The following is a 17,373-nucleotide window of genomic DNA, read 5'->3' as shown; positions in this document are numbered from 1 at the left end:
CCACCCAAGACATGGAGGTACCAGGGTACCAAGGACTGGTCACAGAGAGCATGGGGATACCAGGGTACCGAGGACTGCTCACACAAGGCATGGAGATACCAGGGTACCAAGGACTACTCGCACAGAGCATGGGGATACCAGGGTACCAAGGACTGCTCACGCAAGGCATGGGGATGCCAGGGTACCAAGGACTGCTCACACAGAGCATGGGGATACCAGGGTACCAAGGACTGCTCACACAAGGCTTGGGGATGCCAGGGTACCAAGGACTGCTCACACAAAGCATGGGGATACCAGGGTACCAGGGACTGCACACACAGAGCATGGGGATACCAGGGTACCAAGGACTGCTCACACAAGGCATGGGGATACCAGGGTACCAAGGACTGCTCACACAGAGCATGGGGATACCAGGGTACCAAGGACTGCTCACACAAGGCATGGGCATACTAGGGTACCAAGGACCACACACACAAGGCATGGGGATGCCAGGGTACCAAGGACTGCTCACACAAAGCATGGGGATATCAGGGTACCAAGGACTGCTCACACAAAGCATGGGGGTACCAGGGTGCCAAGGACTGCACACCCAAAGCATGGATGTACCAGGGTACCAAGGACTGCTCACACAAGGCATGGGGATACCAGGGTACCAAGTACTGCTCACACAAGGCAGGGGGATACCAGGGTACCTAGGACTGCTCACACAAGGCATAGGGATATCAGGGTACCAAGGACTGCTCACACAAGGCATGGAGATACCAGGGTACCAAGGACTGCTCACACAAAGCATGGGGGTACCAGGGTACCAAGGACTGCTCACACAAGGCATGGAGATACCAGGGTACCAAGGACTGGACACACAAGGCATGGGGATACCAGGGTACCAAGGACTGCTCACACAGAGCATGGGGATACCAGGGTACCAAGGACTGCTCACACAAGGCATGGGGATACCAGGGTACCAAGGACTGCCCACCCAAGACATGGAGGTACCAGGGTACCAAGGACTGGTCACAGAGAGCATGGGGATACCAGGGTACCGAGGACTGCTCACACAAGGCATGGAGATACCAGGGTACCAAGGACTGCTCACACAAAGCATGGGGATACCAGGGCACCAAGGACTGCTCACACAAGGTATAGGTTACCAGGGTACCAAGGACTGCTCACACAGAGCATGGGGATACCAGGGTACCAAGGACTGCTCACACAAGGCATGGGGATGCCAGGGTACCAAGGACTGCTCGCACAAGGCCTGGGGATACCAGGGACTGGACACACAACGCATGGGATACCAGGGTACCAAGGACTTCTCACACAAGGCATGGGGATGCCAGGGTACCAAGGACTGCTCACACAAGGCATAGGTTACCAGGGTACCAAGGACTGCTCACACAAAGCATGGGGATACCAGGGTACCAAGGACTGCTCGCACAAGGCCTGGGGATACCAGGGTACCAGGGACTGGACACACAAGGCATGGGGATACCAGGGTTCCAAGGACTGCTCACAAAGAGCATGGGGATATCAGGGTACCAAGGACCACACACACAAGGCATGGGGGTACCAGGGTGCCAAGGACTGCTCACACAAGACATGGAGGTACCAGGGCACCAAGGACTGCTCACACAAGGCATAGGTTACCAGGGTACCAAGGACTGCTCACACAGAGCACGGGGATACCAGGTTACCTAGGTACACGCTCACCAGGCATGTCTGCAGGCTAGGACAGCACACGCAGCCTGTAAATATACCAGGCTAGTTCAGATGTTTCAATCAATGCATGAAATACCATGCTAGCTAGCACTGCATGCACAGTGCATAGGGGTCCTGGGGTTGATCTGCAGTACATGTAATGAACTTACAGATTGCTTCTAGAGGGACCGCCTATGCCGAATGCGTTCCGGGGTGAGTAGGTGAGCAGGAGGAGTCTTGGCAACAAGGAGAATTATCATGAAACTCCTCCCAGTTGTCCCCTCCTGCCTCATGTGCCCTCCGCACTCAGTGAATGCATAACAGGTTGCATTTTCTTTTTTATTCTTATTTCAGCATTTGGCCAGTGCCGGCCTTGGGGGACTAAGGCCCCTGGAATATGGATGAGATGCCTGCCGCACCCAATGGGAAGGGACAACAGCCTCGTCCTTTTGGATACTGATGGATTCAGAGATGAGGTACTGAAAATCTGATTACTGTTCTGTAAGGGTATGGGGTAAACAGGCAGAGAAATGGAGAATGCCCAAGTAAGGGTGCATCATTGTGAGTTTGTAGGACCCATGTGTCCTTTCATTGTGTGTGACCGCTTCCTCCACATATCTTGCTGTGTGTAGCATTCAGTGCTTTTGAGGCCTCACAGACACATTGTGGGTGGCTCTACAGACTTGTCTAATGATCCCACTGGCACATCATTGCAATCTTTATGAAGGGTTCTCTTCCATTGAGAAGCTCACAGATATGTATTCAAGTGGTCAACTGGCGTGAAGCACGTAGACGACTTGTTGAGCTGTGTTCTTTATGCTGCAGCAAAATGCACATATTCAAGGATAGCTTACTGCTCACAGCTCATAATTCCATCCCTACACAACCATAGAATCAGAAGATGGAAGTAATGGATATTCCAGCCAACATGGATGGAACAGCGGGGTGGAGTGCTGTTGGGTCCTGAGTATGTGAAATATTTTATACTATGTATGCTCTAAAATGGAGTGCCAACTATGGAAGGCTAGCTGTCCACTGTATGGGGTTGTTGTTTTAGGCCCTGCTTCCAGCCACCCACAGTTAGAAGCTGCTAGTGCAAGCTTCACCCGTAAAGATGGTGTCCTCATCGTTTCACTGGCAGTGAGTGACCTGCATGGATTTTTGTGGGAGTCCTTGGGATTTTGGCTACAACATGTGAATATAAAACTTTTGAGGAAGAGTTAAGAAGTGAAGTGGTAGAAAAAAGAAATGGGAAATTCCAGGAGGTTCTACTGACCACTCCTCATTTGATTTTGGATAAGCTTGTATACCTGTGTAATTCCCTTCTAAGGATTGAACATACTGCATCCTACATGGAAGAAATGTCATTTACTCAATATTTTCCACCTGTGTAGGAAAAGAATTGTAAGGATTAAGTTGCTCAATTTGAAGAGCATGCAGCGAATGCTGTGCCTCTCAAACCTTTTGGCATCTGGGACTCCAGTATTGTGGTAACTCATGCCAGCCCGTGTGGTGTGGGGGCTGCATTGATACAGCACAAGAATGACAAAGACACAGTGTTGGCATTCACCAGTCAGTACTTGGTTTTAGAACATGATGTTTGGCTGGTTGATGGGGGATCAGTGCTACCACAAACCTTTGGTGGCTTTGTTTACCACCAAGGGTGCTAGAAGAGACACACTGAGAATTGCAGTTGACACTTTTGACTGCAGGAGTTCCATCACAAAATTGGATATATTTCAAGAGTTATGACCATAATGGCAGGTTGCTTTGCTAGGCTACTCTTAGGTAAATGTAAATGTAGATTGATACTTGTATTGCGCACTACTCACCCGCAAGGGTCTCAAGGCGCTTGTACGAATACCACTGTGGAACCCATCCTGGCTTTCCCTCTGAGGCGTCCACTCCTGGGCACCCCCAAGGTGGAGGCCAGGCATCCTTAGCGTTGTGGGGGCCGTTGTGGAGATTAAGCAAGCTATTGCCCAGAGTTGCAGAGTGGGACTCCATGATTGGAATAGGCACCGAGGCGAGAATTATCAGGTCCGTGGAATTTTTGAGCCCAAGACCTGCCGAGGCGGGGAATTGAACCCTGGTCCCGGGCTAGACCTCTGCATCAGGGTCTGCCGCTCTAACCATTGAGCCACACTTCTCCACAATGATGCTGGAGAAATGGAGCCAGAAGGTGAGGATAAAGCCGCAGTTGGTGCTATATCTTACATTACTAGAGGTGTAAATACTGAGACTGAGTGGTTGCAGGTGCTTGCTGAAGATGAAGCCTTCAAGAAGGTTGTGCAACATGTGAATGGAGGATGTATGAATTCTAGATGTTCGGTTGCTAAATAGGACACCTATCATCACTTTTCACTGTAGTTGTGTATAGTCACTGGTTTCTTGAGAAGATTTGATGCCTTGCTGTATAGAATCACCGAGAATAGAAAGTGTATTTCCAGTTGAATATGAATGTATTCAATATAACAAGTAATTTATCCACATCTCTTCTTGCAGCAATCCAACACTTCTTAAGGTATTCACTATTAAAGTCTATGTATTGGAAATAGAGTCCTGGCTCTAAGGTTACTCCAATCTTTAAAGGATATATCGCCAGCCTTCAAGGGGCCAAGTTCCCCATTTCAGTCTCTGATTCTGATCTTTCTTCCAGCAGTTTAACTAGAGCAGATGTTACTATTGGTCTCCCTTCCTCTCAAAGTGGGCAGGGGATCCCTTCATCTGAAACATGGAGGTTTCTCGGATAAGGATTAGTATTCCCCCTTTCTGTGTCTTTCCTCTCAATCCCTACTATTGCCTGAAACAGAGGTTTTCTGGGCAAGGATTGTTGCTGCTCCTTTTCTGCATCCTCACCCTACTCATTCCCTAATGGCTTTGATAGAAATTGACTTCTCATTTCTTCTGATTCCCACATCCTTAGGCTTCAACCACTAAAAACCCATTCTCCGCCCCCTTCTCCTCACAGTGGGGTCATTACGTTTTCTGGCCCCTCGATTCCTCCGCACTGCATGCTTTCCTGGGTTGGGGCCCCGGATGCTTTACTCCTCTTTACTTTGTTCAAAATACTGTCTTCCTTTCTGCCTATTTCAAGCCACCCTGCTAGTCACGGGACCCTTTGCCTTTTCTCTAGGTGCTTGGTCTCCGCTTGCACACTACCTTGCACTAGATTGTACCCTTTTCTTTACATGTTAAGGTTGTTGAGTTGGTACACAAAGGCCGTATTGACATGTGGCCCAAGAAGAGAGGGGTTAGATAGTTGACTTGGAAGCCAAGTTTAGACAGGTCTGTGAAACAGTTTGTCAGATAAGGTGTATTGTGTATTTATAGCAATAAGTCACAAGTTACTTTCCCAAGTCCTGTAGAATTATTTCCACTGCCAGAAAATGTCCTGGTTTAACATAAGCGTTGATTTCATTCGTCCCTAAATGTCTTGAAGGGAATGGTCAAGTATGGGATAGTGGCTGCAGATCTTATTCCCGTCGGCCTGAAGTTAGCTTTGTCAACAGTGCCACCATTTGCACAGTCAGGGAATTCCTGGAGAATTTTTTTCCAGAAAAGCAGTGCCTGGAAAATGTTTTCCAGACAACCCTACTCATATAATTTCAATATAATGTTTTGCTTTTACTTAATAGTTTAGATACTTAGCACGTGACCACCCCAGGAATAATGGTCTGGTGGAGCAGTATAATTGAGTCATCCAGGAGAACATTCAGTTATCTATGGCTAATGGACTGGATTGGATAAGAGAACTGAGGAATTTGTTGTAGGCTAATCTCACCACTAAGAATATTGCCACCAAAGTCTCTCCTTTTGTATTGCTGAGGGAAAAGGTATTGGGGTCAAAGGTAAATAGTTTGTAAATGGAGAAGACGGAATTTCCAATGGAGAAACTGGATGATGTGGATTTCTAGAGGAGACAAGATAAGATGAAATATTTTTTTTAATAATCTGTTTATTGAAAACTTGACAGTGTAAAATACAATTTTTACAGATCCATTGCCTATATCGGATGAATAATTTACAGCTATAAGTACAAACACCATCTTGCCGTCCTCGTACTATTGCTGTACAACATTTAGCCATACCCCTAGGGGGCAGCTCCCTGTTTGCCCGGTCCCCTCTGCAGTCCCCCCACCGGGTTCCCACATGGGTTCCTATGGTAAGTTTCCATTTGCTCCAGACCTGTTCCCACTTCCCGGGTGTTGGAAGGCGGTGACCCCAGGGGTCAAGAGGACTCTCCTAACCACCCGGGACCTCCTCTCCCACAATTACTGCCGAGTTTTACCGAGGGGGAGTCCCCGCCAGGGAGGACTGATCGTACACACGGACGACACACCACACTTACGAACGGACACCACACCGTGTTTCTTTATCAAGTATGAACTTTATCAAGATAAAAGTAAGGAGCAATACAAAGCGATCGAGGGATCGCGAAAGTCTTGTAGCAAGGGGAACGGGGGAGCGGGACAGTCTTAGAGGGCCAGCTGGCACACCACGTACCCTGCGCACAGTTCTCAATCCTCGAACTGGGGGGTATGGGGACTGGCGATGGGACTTGCAGTCCTACTCACTTTAGTCCCAGGTGGTCGTGAGGGTAGCGTTGCTGGTCCAGCTGGACCAGAGAGTTCTTCAAGCCGCGACGAGGTCAGCAGGGCTTGGTCAGGAGTACTTCGTCGTACTCGTAGGCAGGTGGAGCCGCGACAGCGTCCGCAGGGCTCGGGATGGTAACAAGTGTCTCTTACTCTCAAGAGTGGGCCGCGACGAGGTCAGCAGGGCTCCGGTGGTTCAGTTCCGTTGGTTCGAGGAGGAGCCGCGACGACGTCAGCAGGGCTCGATGGGTCAGAGTCTGTTCTCCTCAAGGTCAGCCGCGATCAGATCAACAGGGCTTTCTTGTCCAAGATAGAACTGCTGGCTAGATGGAAGGCAGGCTGTCTTATAGTCCAGGAGTTCTTTGATGTCCGGACCCTCAGAGGCAGGAGGCCGGAGGTCCGAGGGCCAGGCGCCTGATTGTCTGGGCGGCGGTGTCTTTGGTGCTTTTGGACCATGCGTCCAGGGAATTCCAGACACCCATGAAGGCCTGGAGCCAGCTCACTAGGAAGCCAAAAGGTGCGATCGAAACCAGCCCCCAGGGATGGCTCGGAGGTGTGAGGACAACCAGCTCCTCGGGAGGGGGCCGGAGGTGTGATGGAAGCCTTGGTTTCGGGTACTTGGTGAGTCGTTCACCCCCCTGGGCGAGTCGGGGCGCGCCGGACGCGCACGCCTGGCTGCAGCCGGGAGCAGCCAGAGGCTGCCGAAAGGGAAGAAGGCGGCCGGCTGGCCGGGGTGGCCAAACATGGAGTCTGCCGGTCACGTGCAGGCACGCGGTCTGGAGGTCGTTTCAGGTCCGATGTAGGAGTCTCGTGTATAGTTCTGGGTGGACGAGTCAGCGAGGGCCACGCCACGAGGCCGGGTCCAACACCGGGACACCCCTTGCTTTCATACACTGTTTTCTTTGCTATCATACACCAATCAAGGTCTTACATCCTATCTCGTAGTTTGTGTATCGAGTGCCCCCCACATCTTTGCAATATTGCGCTTCGCAATTTCCAGACCCAGTGTTACCCAAGTTCCTTCTGTGGCACTGAGGTCCATGGCTTCCCAAACATTCAGGGAAGGAGCCATCTGTACTCCTGTAACACTGCTCAGGCTACGTACAACGGCTGCCCAGTACCACTGTATAGGTGGGCATTCCCATATTGTGTGATAGTATGTTCTCTCTTGGCCACACCTCCGTCTACAATTAGGGTCAGTCCCTCTACCCATTTTAGCCAGAATGTGACAAGAATAGTATGTTCTATGAAGTATTTTCAATTCTAGTGCTCGGAATTTTCTCGATATGGCCACTCCTCTAGCGGATGCCAAAGACTCCTGACAATCGTGGTCATCCAAGTAACCTATGTCTGTTTGCCACTGTTCCCAGAGCCTCAGGAGGGGGTCAGTGGAATTATTGTCCAATTTCTGGTATGTCAGGGATATCGTTTTACAGGATTCTGTCCTCTAGTGGGGAAGACTCAGGAAGCTCCACACCCTTGGGGATTGTCGCTTGTAGTGCATGTCTAAAGTGAAGATAGCGAAATGTCTCTGCATCAGACAGCTCGTATTCTTGCTGCAGTGTTGTGAAGGGTATGACTTTCACCTTGCCCATAGGTCGCCCACGCAGGATATGCCTATTAGGTCCCATTTATCAAAACCGGGAATTTTGCCCATGGTGCCCAGCCTTTCGGCTTCCCATAGTGGAGTATGCTGTGTTCTTTTTCTGTCCCATCCCATGTGTTTCTGGACCGTGAATGTGTTATTTTTCTGCCCCACCCCATGTTTTTGGACCATGTGCCAAAGTTGGACTGTGGTTTTTGTTGGGCCCGTCAGTGAAAGATGTCGTGGAGAGGTGTAAAGCACTCTAGTATAGCCCCACTTGCTTAAAAAATATATCTTTCCATTCTAAAAGCAGACTCATCTGGTGGCCGATGTATACACTTGTTGATGGCCACTAGCTGTGCAGCCCAATAATATTTCCGTATGTCAGGCAATGCTATACCTCCATCGTGCCACCCCCGAACCAGCTTATGACATGCTATCCTCTGAGGCTTCCCGTCCCAAAGCAACATCCTTTGTTCACTTTCTGTTGTCTAAAAGTACTTACAGGGAATTGGATATGGTGTTTTTTGCAGTATATATAGGCACCGAAGGAGAGCCATCCTCTTGAAGAGGGCAGCTCTCCCTAATGGGGAGAGTGGCAGAGTCCTCCAGTGATGTACTTCACCCTGCAAGCGCAGCAGCGGTGGGAGAGTTTACGTTGATAGAAGAGATCAGAGTCTGTAATGATGTGGACTCCGAGGTAGCGGAACTCCTCCGTCACCACATCTGTTTTGCATTCCTTGAGTAGTGTGGGTAGCACTCCACGTAATAGGTAAATAATGGGATCAGGTGAAATATTAAGGTGTGCAGAGTCGAGAATTGCGTAAGTATGTGGGTGAAATGACAAGCGTCAAGATGCCTGGAGTTCACTCAAACGCCGGTCTAGTTTTGTGTCACCCAATAACGTTTTGTATGTCAAGAATGTCAAGAATTGCATAGTAATGTTGGAAGACAGAAAGTGTTGGAACAAGGAGAAGTTGTCAGTAATTCTTTCTGATCGCCGGGTGTTAGAACGATATATCACCCAGATCATTAGCATACAAATTCTGGGGATTCTGTGAATTCGTAGAAAGCGAGTGATCGTAAAGAAAAGGATTTTTCCACTAATAGGTCATGTAGGAAGTGTATTCCCCCAGCAAGCTGAAGGATTATGTGCAATAGTTGTAATGATGTTTTTTGTGTCTGTTCCAAATGTTACGTTATCCTAGTACGTAAAGGCCATATATCTTTTGTGTGTGTGTGTGGTTTGGGGTGTGTGATTGAGTATCTTCTTCCATGTTTTGATTGAAGGTATTAAAGGGGGAAGATATTATAGGTCTTGATCATATTAAATCTTTCTAATATGTTGGTTCTTTTAAAATGGCAAGTTAACTATGGAATATTAGCTTTCAACTATGTGGGTCTGTTGTGTCTAAGACAAATATATGATGTTACACCGCAAGCAAATTCCATGCGGTAGGTTACAAAGCGGACCTTACATTATCCGCGTTGTTACCATGCATGGAATGATATCGCAAGTAATTTCTACGACTTGTGCTAGATGGCGTGCTGGATTTAGGAATAGTATAAATTACTATTCCTACTCCAGTTAGCGCAACAGCAGGGAAGGTGTTGGATTTAACATCCAACACATTCCCTGATGTTGCGCGCCATCAAGCGCAAGTCGTTGAAACGACTTGCGATGTAATGCCATGCATTTAATCAACCAGCATTGTAAACGCGGTCTCCCCTCTAAGACTTCTCCCTGCTGTTCGTATTTTTATATTTCTATGCTCCTGATAAATGCTTACCTCTAAGAATGTTCTTGTTTTTTTTCAAGCTAGATGCCACAAAGGTCTGCCTCATCTGAGATCTCAGTGTCTCTTTTATTACATATATCACAGAATTTTGCTTTAGAGGTTATGTAATTCAGGGGTGACTCGGCGGACCTGGAAATGGCCTGCATCGGTTTTGGAGGATGAGTTTTCAGCTCTAGGATAAGCCTCTCTACTTGGACTCCATGTCTCTTGAGTGTTTAGCACCCCAAGGGTCCTCTTCGAGTCCCCCTTTGTTTAATGTTTATGTCCATCTGTTAGCAGATACTATTCAATCTTTTGATCTCACCTTGGTCTCGTGTAAGTATGACAGACAGTTTGTCAACTCTATGGCCCCAGAACAGCATTCAAAAGCAGTCCAGTTAAACCCTAATCTTACAGCAGTAGCCAGGATAATGGCTAAATACTGCTTAAAACTCAATGGTGATAAAACTGAAGTTATGGTTGTTGGAAGTAGTTTAAACTGTTGGACACTGAATTGTTGACCAGAAAGCGTTGGGCCCCAGTCTCAACCCAAAACAGTTGTTAATCATTTAGGACTCTGGTTGAACAAGTTGTCATTTGAGACGCAGGTGAGGAAATTGGCTGTAGACTGATTTTGGTCCTTTAAGATCTATTACAACTGATTTTGAAATATTACCTAGGTCTATCCAGAGGAATGTAGTCCAGGCGTTTGCAACATGTCAACTGCTTTAAAGAAATATCCTTCATTTGTGAATCTCCCAATCCGGACCGGACAGACTGCATATTGTTTAGAACTTTGGAAATTGTTAAGGCTGCCAATATATCAGTCTGTCTCTGCTTCTCTGACCACACTTCACTGGGTCCCTATAAAAAAGGATTCAGTTTAAAAGATTGTATATTGTATTTCAAGCCTTTAACAATAAGGGTCTGAGTCTGTTGCACCATTTGGTACAACCTTGCATTCCACATTGTGATCCCAAACTTCTCACTCAGCAATGATTCCTAGAGTTCTGAAAAGCAGAATCAGTTGTCGGTCCTTTTCCTTTCGTGCTTTCAAATGATAGAACTCTCACCCATTTCTGTTTTGGATCACTGCGGATGAGCTTACTTTTAGGAAACCTCTGAAGACCTGGCTGTTCGAGTGTTTTTGTTGAGAGCTTCTTTTAGCTTATGCCCTTCGTAGCGCTGGGAGTCCCTTGGTGGGTAACCATGCGCTTTATAAGTACCAATAGAATAGAACAAAAATATGAATACATGGGAATGAGAAGTGTCTGAGCTTCTGTGAAAACATAGTGGAAGCTGAAAAGTCTGCCTTTGTAGATACTTTGTTCTGGTGGGAACATTGTTGGCAGGTCAGCACTATGACTGATTACTGCTCCTGTTTGTAAAGCGTGCTGTGATCCAAATGTGAAAGATGCAGCTCAGTAATGCTTAAAAGCTGGAGGGTGACCAAGGTCAGAAGACCACCAAGCAAAGGACTTTGCAGAAGGTTGCTTACTAAGCCTCAGTACCATGGTTTTGTCAGTATTTGATTAAAGATGAGTCTGGGTCACTAAGAGGCCTTGGAGATCATTCAGTTTTAAAATGTCTCGGGAGAATCCAACATGTTGCCACTTCGCTGGCTGAGGAGCTGCATGCCCTCTATGTAGGTATGGAAGGTGAAACCAACGCACCAGACAAAGTTCAGTTAAAAGGGCCTTGCAAGCACTGAAAAGTATGGAACCCAGTGAGAGCAATGCAGTCTCTGCAGGACAAAAAAGAATGGAAACAAAACATGCCTCTTGTCTATGTGTCAGGGTTGTCTGTCCATTCCTTAGCCTGAGACCTTTGTCCTTTGCTGACCAGCTTAACTGACAAACTAATGATCAAAATACTGTGATCCATGGTGTCAAAGTCCGCGGAGAGGCCTATCAACATTAGGATGGTGTTTTGCCACCTTGATTCAAAATCTCATACATAGGAGCTCCCAATAAGGTTTAAGTCAAGAGATAGGCAGAAGCCAGATAGATGAGCCTCTAGAGCCAATGAAGTTTCTGGAAAATTTGCTGTTAAAAATATTTTTGCCTCAGAGTGTGCAAAATAGAGGGGTTTTAAGAGGGAAACAAAGCTTGTCTGAAAAGTTGTGCTGCTGAGGGCATCTGAGCATTGGCTGGTGGATATGGTGCTTCATGTGTTCGCCATAGAAGGTACAAGAGCCCTGCCAGCAAGTTCATTCTTCAGTGGCCCTACTTCTCTCTGTCGGAGGGGTAGACAGTGTTGGCCTTTAGTATTATTATGATACCAGGCAGGAGGCAAAGCGGGCATCAGCGTTCTGGGGACTGGAGGAAGGTATTCAGCCTGGTCATCTCTTGGAACTGTGCGGTGCATACGGAAGCACCCCCTTGTGAGTCAGCACACTATGGGCTCCAATCACACTGTGATGGCGGGTCGATCTAGGGAGATCAACACATTGGGAGACAATTACTAAAAGTAATAGATACTTTTCACATCCCCAGCAGCGGAGAAGAAAGGAGATCAAAGAAACAGTAGAGACGGGTCTCCATATCGATATTCTAGTGGGGAGACAAATAGGCATGATGGCGACACATGGCTCTTTTCTGAAAAAAAGCTGGATATACTTATGGAGGAATTGCAAATGGTGAGATTAAAACAGAAGTGACAGGAGGGGATCCCTCTGGTGTAGCACTTGGAGATTCGAATGAAACAGATGGAAGCTGAGGGTCACCCCAAACAGAGACCAAGGAGCAGTGCACCGTGAAGAATCTAGCCAATATTTTTGCAGGTAGCCTATGTCAGAGCTTTGGGCTTTTTGGTGGTGCATGAAGGCAAAGTACTGACAGATGGTTCTGATCATAAGATAGTTTGTCCTCCTTCGCTGCTTCTATCAGGAAGCCGCATCTTAAGGATAGCAAGGCAGGTGGTATAGTCATTGTGGCACGTGGAGACCCAAATGATCAGCAACTGCGTGGACGAACTCGCCCCACTGAGGACCCCGCCTAGCAGACCCGGCAGCAAGAAGGCTCCATGGTTCACCGACGAACTCAAGAGCTCCAAGAAGAACTGCCGTGCCCTCGAGAGAGTCTGGAGAAAGGAACCGACACCGGACAACAGGACCTCCTTCAAACTTGCCACCCGGAAACACCACCAGCTGATCCGCGCCGCCAAGAAAACAGCATTCAAGGACCGGTTGGACAACAACGCACACAACTGCAAGGAACTCTTCAACATCGTGAAAGAGCTTGCCAACCCCAGCGCAGGAAACAACGACATCACCCCATCGCAAGACCTCTGCAACTCCCTCGCTTCATACTTCCACAACAAGATCGCGGACATACACAACAGCTTCTACAACCAACCAACGCACACCATGACCGAACAACCACCCCCCACCACCACCCTCCACGCCTGGACCCCGATCAGCATCGAAGACACCGTCCGCACGATGAACTCCATCCACTCCGGATCACCGACCGACCCCTGCCCTCACCACGTCTTCAACAAGGCCGACGCTGTCATCGCACCCCACCTGCGAGACATCATCGACACTGCCACCTTCCCTGAGAGCTGGAAACACGCCGAACTCAGCGCTCTACTCAAGAAACCAACAGCGGACCCCACCGATCTCAAGAACTACCGCCCCATCTCGCTCCTCCCGTTTCCAGCCAAAGTCATTGAGAAGACCGTCAACAAGCAGATGGCCGCCTTCCTCGAGACGAACGGATCCCTCGACCCCTCACAGTCTGGCTTCCGAGCCAACCACAGCACCGAGACCGCCCTCATCGCCGCCACCGATGACATCCGAGCCCTGATGGACAATGGAGAAACAGCGGCCCTCATCCTCCTGGACCTCTCCGCGGCATTCGACACGGTCTGCCACCGCACCCTAGTACGGCGCCTCGGCAACATCGGAATCCAGGACAAGGCGCTGGAATGGATCATCTCCTTCCTCGACGGAAGAACACAGAGAGTCCGCCTACCACCGTACAAGTCAGAGGCCTCCGAAGTCATCTGCGGCGTCCCTCAAGGATCATCTCTGAGCCCCACCCTCTTCAACGTCTACATGAGCCCCCTCGCGGCCATCGTACGCAAACACAACCTCAGCATCATCCCCTACGCCGACGACACCCAGCTGATCCTCTCCCTGACCAACGACCCCACCGCCGCCAGAGCCAACCTTCACGATGGGATGAAAGAGGTAGCCGAGTGGATGACGACCAGCCGCCTGAAACTGAACTCGGACAAGACGGAGGTCCTCATCCTGGGCCCCTCACCCTCCGCCTGGGACGACTCCTGGTGGCCTCCCGCCCTGGGCACCGCACCCAAACCGACAGACCACGCACGCAACCTGGGCTTCATCCTGGACTCCTCCCTCTCCTTGACCAGGCAAGTCAACAACGTCTCCTCGGCGTGCTTCAACATCCTACGCATGCTACGAAAGATCTTCTGGTGGATCCCCACCGAGACCAGGAAGACCGTCACCCAGGCCCTCGTCACCAGCCGACTGGACTACGGCAACGCCCTCTACGCCGGTACCACCGCCAAGCTCCAGAAGAGACTCCAGCGGATCCAGAACGCCTCAGCCAGACTCATCCTCGACATCCCACGAACCAGCCACATCTCCGGATATCTGAGAGACCTTCAATGGCTCCCCGTCAACAAAAGAATCACCTTCCGCCTCCTCACCCACGCACACAAAGCCCTACACGACCAAGGCCCGAGCTACCTCAACAGCCGAGTCAACTTCTACGCTCCCAAACGCCACCTCCGATCAGCCAACCACGCCCTCGCCGCCGTCCCCCGCATCCGAAGAGCGACTACAGGAGGAAGGTCCTTCTCCTACCTGGCCGCCAAGACCTGGAACTCCCTCCCTCCCGACCTGCGCCTGACCCAAGACCACCTCTCCTTCAGGAAGAAGCTGAAGACCTGGCTGTTCGAGCAGTAGCGGCACCCCCCCCCCCCCCCCCCCCCCCCCCCCCAGCGCCTTGAGACCCTACGGGTATGTAGCGCGCTTTATAAGTGTCATTGATTGATTGATTGATTGAATGTAAAAGATGGGATGCTGGGAAAGAAAGTCGTCAATCCTGAATTAGGATTTACAGCGTGGAGATGGACCAATCTTTTTTTCCCCTTAGTCCACACACGCAGATCAGGTTAAAGGTGAGAAAGTTACTGTTGGCCTGTAGTGTTGGCCATTCCATGTGGTATCCGGCTCTGTTAGATTGAAAGGATTGGTAAGAAAGGCTGCCCGTTGTTCTTCGAGAACATTAATGGTGCTTCAACATCGCTCACTGCAGTGTATGACGCGTACGTTCAGGGGTAGGAAGGTCTGGCCTTATTGTCACACTGTCTAATGGGTTATCACAAGTTCTGTCCCATTGGCACAGGTTCTTTCGGTGGTTGATCTGTAGGTTCTGCTCTTACAGGCACATTGTTCATTGGCTTAGGTGTAAGTTCTGCCGCGTGCACACAACGGTGGGTGGTTAGTATGTATGTTCTGCTGCTAAAGAGATGCTGTTGGGGTATTAGCCTGTTCTTTTATCACCTTTTGGCTCTTCTTATAAGTAGGCTGTAAGATTCTATCCCTCCGCAAACCTCATTTTTGTCGGGGATCGAAATTCCAATTTGTGATGTAAACACTTTACCCTTAATACATTCTTTCACCTGGTGAATCTGGGCAGCTAAAAACTGCCCAAATGTACTGGTTGAAACAAGAAACATGCAGTAAATTGAAATACAAGTTGAAATTGGTGCAAAAAGTGACAAATAATGGATGCACTTCTTTATTTTCATTCAAAAACCTTGAATTCAAGGTATTTACAGAACCCAGAAAAACAGATGCCCTTTATATTCAATGTTTATTTGGTGTGGAGAAGGCCTCCCACCCTATCCAGGCCCACTTGTAATTGTGACAATTATGTATTAGTTTGTTGTTTATTTTCTCATTGTTTACATTTGTGAGTCACTACTTTATAGTTCATCTCCTATATACTCCTTCTTGGGTGGCAAGTCCATACTTCTGCCACTGTGCTCCCCACCCCTCCTTTTCCTGTCTTAATGTTTCATGTATGGAGAGGTAGCTGGCTGGGTAATCCATAGGTTCTGTAAGAACTGTTCCTGTAGTTGCATTATTCTGTTCTTATACTTCCTTTGTGTATTTCAGGATGACCCAAAGGTGTTTGCCTGGCTGTTTATGCTGGATATTCTGACCTCCTCTGTTTTTGTCTACAATACCCGAACCATTGGAGGCATCCAAGAGGAACTGATACAGCTCAAGTATCCTTTGTTTGTGGAGCGTTTCATTGATCTGGTTCAAGCCTCTGAGCTTGTGAGAGCAGAGCACCCTTGGGTCTCACCGTCAATGTACGTCGCAGTGTCAACGCACAGTCATGTCTGCATGTTTAATACTCACTACGTCTCTAAACGGGGTGAGTCAGGTAAGGGAAGCATTCCAAACACACAAGGTGGGTTTTATTCCAGAGGAACATTCCATGTATAGCGCCTCACCCTGTAGGATGCACCCTCATCAGTAGAGCACCCTACATGAAGGACCCACTTCATAGGAGCAAGTTGAGTATAAGTCAAGTTAATGAATGGAAAGGTTCATGTTACAGTTCTACCAGGTAAACTGCCTGAAGGTGTTTCCACCTTGAAAGAGTGGATGTGCTGAAAATTCAGAAAAAGGTCAGTCCCTGTGTTTTTTTAAGCGAGGGTGCTTGGTCTCGCTATGGAGGTACACATGGCGAGCTGGGCATATCCAGGGGCCCGCGACCAAGTCTGGTGGCTCAGTGAGCTAGTGCATCCATTGTATAGACATGTGTTTTTTCTTGCTGTCAGAGATTCAAATCCCAGCGTGCCCACTCAGCCTTTTATCCTTTTGAGCTCAATAAAATAAGTGCTACCGAGTTGGGTAACAATCAACACCTGTTATTGGCACAGGAATGCCCTTCTGGATGACAGTGCGTTTTGTAAATGAATGCCTCTCTTAGAGTGTCCTATATAGTCAACGTATGTGGAGAAGGTGTGGTTGGATGTCGAGGTGCTGGTGAATAATGTTCTGTTGATAGGTATTCCTGTTTTATTTAAGACGTCTCCCTTGGATGCATTTGTCAGTAAGGCATTTATCTTTCCCGTATACAAGGGCCCACTAATATGACCACACACTGTGCGGATGGAGTCCTGCACTCTACTGTTTCCAGTCTGGTTGTAGTGTTCTGATCCATGCGTATGCAGAGATTTGTTCTCTGGTAGGCTGAAGTGGAGCAAGTTGGAGTCATTGATGCCTGAGTTGATGGTTGTTCAGGCTTTGTCAGGAAGATGCCTTTGGAGATGGAGTAAGAATAAGAGAGAAGATGGAGTGTCTTATGTTAGGGCCCAGAGCACATATGACTATCCACCTGAAGGCCCTACACGGGCTTCCGGTACGTAAGAGGATCCAATTCAAAATGCTGGTCCTAGCTTTCCGTGCCTTTCATGGCACAGGGGCAGTGTATCTTAGGAGAAGGATCCAACCTTACGTGCTACAACGACTCTGAGGTCCTCTGGCCAGTCATTAATGCATATGCCCACGTTTGCCCGCTCCCGTATAGACGGTCGTTCGTTTCAAGTGCTGGCCGCCTGCTCATGGAACGGACTGCCTCCTCATCTTGGGCAAGTTCAGGATCTGTTGACTTTTAGAAGACAGCTTAAAACCTGGCTTTTCCAGCTGTAATTCTTCGGG

At 48.6% G+C, this 17,373-nt stretch overlaps 1 protein-coding gene across 4 annotated transcripts in view; it reads left to right on the top strand.

Annotated features, from left to right (window-relative positions):
• Positions 1-17,373, top strand: part of LOC147706552 (guanylate-binding protein 2-like) — a 161,001-nt gene that overhangs the window by 58,244 nt on the left and 85,384 nt on the right. For all 4 annotated transcript variants that reach the window (XM_086933023.1, XM_086933022.1, XM_086933020.1 and 1 more), the window contains exons 3-4: positions 2,053-2,174; positions 15,817-15,929. Coding sequence is in view for 3 of the 4 variants with exons in the window: in XM_086933022.1 (XP_086789148.1) it covers positions 2,053-2,174; positions 15,817-15,929 (235 nt within the window). In the remaining variant the exon portion in view is untranslated. The remainder of the gene's footprint in view (positions 1-2,052; positions 2,175-15,816; positions 15,930-17,373) is intronic.

This window comes from Lissotriton vulgaris, chromosome 7 (genome assembly GCF_964263255.1).
Source record: "Lissotriton vulgaris chromosome 7, aLisVul1.2, whole genome shotgun sequence".
Classification (NCBI taxonomy): Eukaryota; Metazoa; Chordata; class Amphibia; order Caudata; family Salamandridae; genus Lissotriton; species Lissotriton vulgaris.
This window is presented reverse-complemented; position numbering and strand designations above follow the sequence as displayed.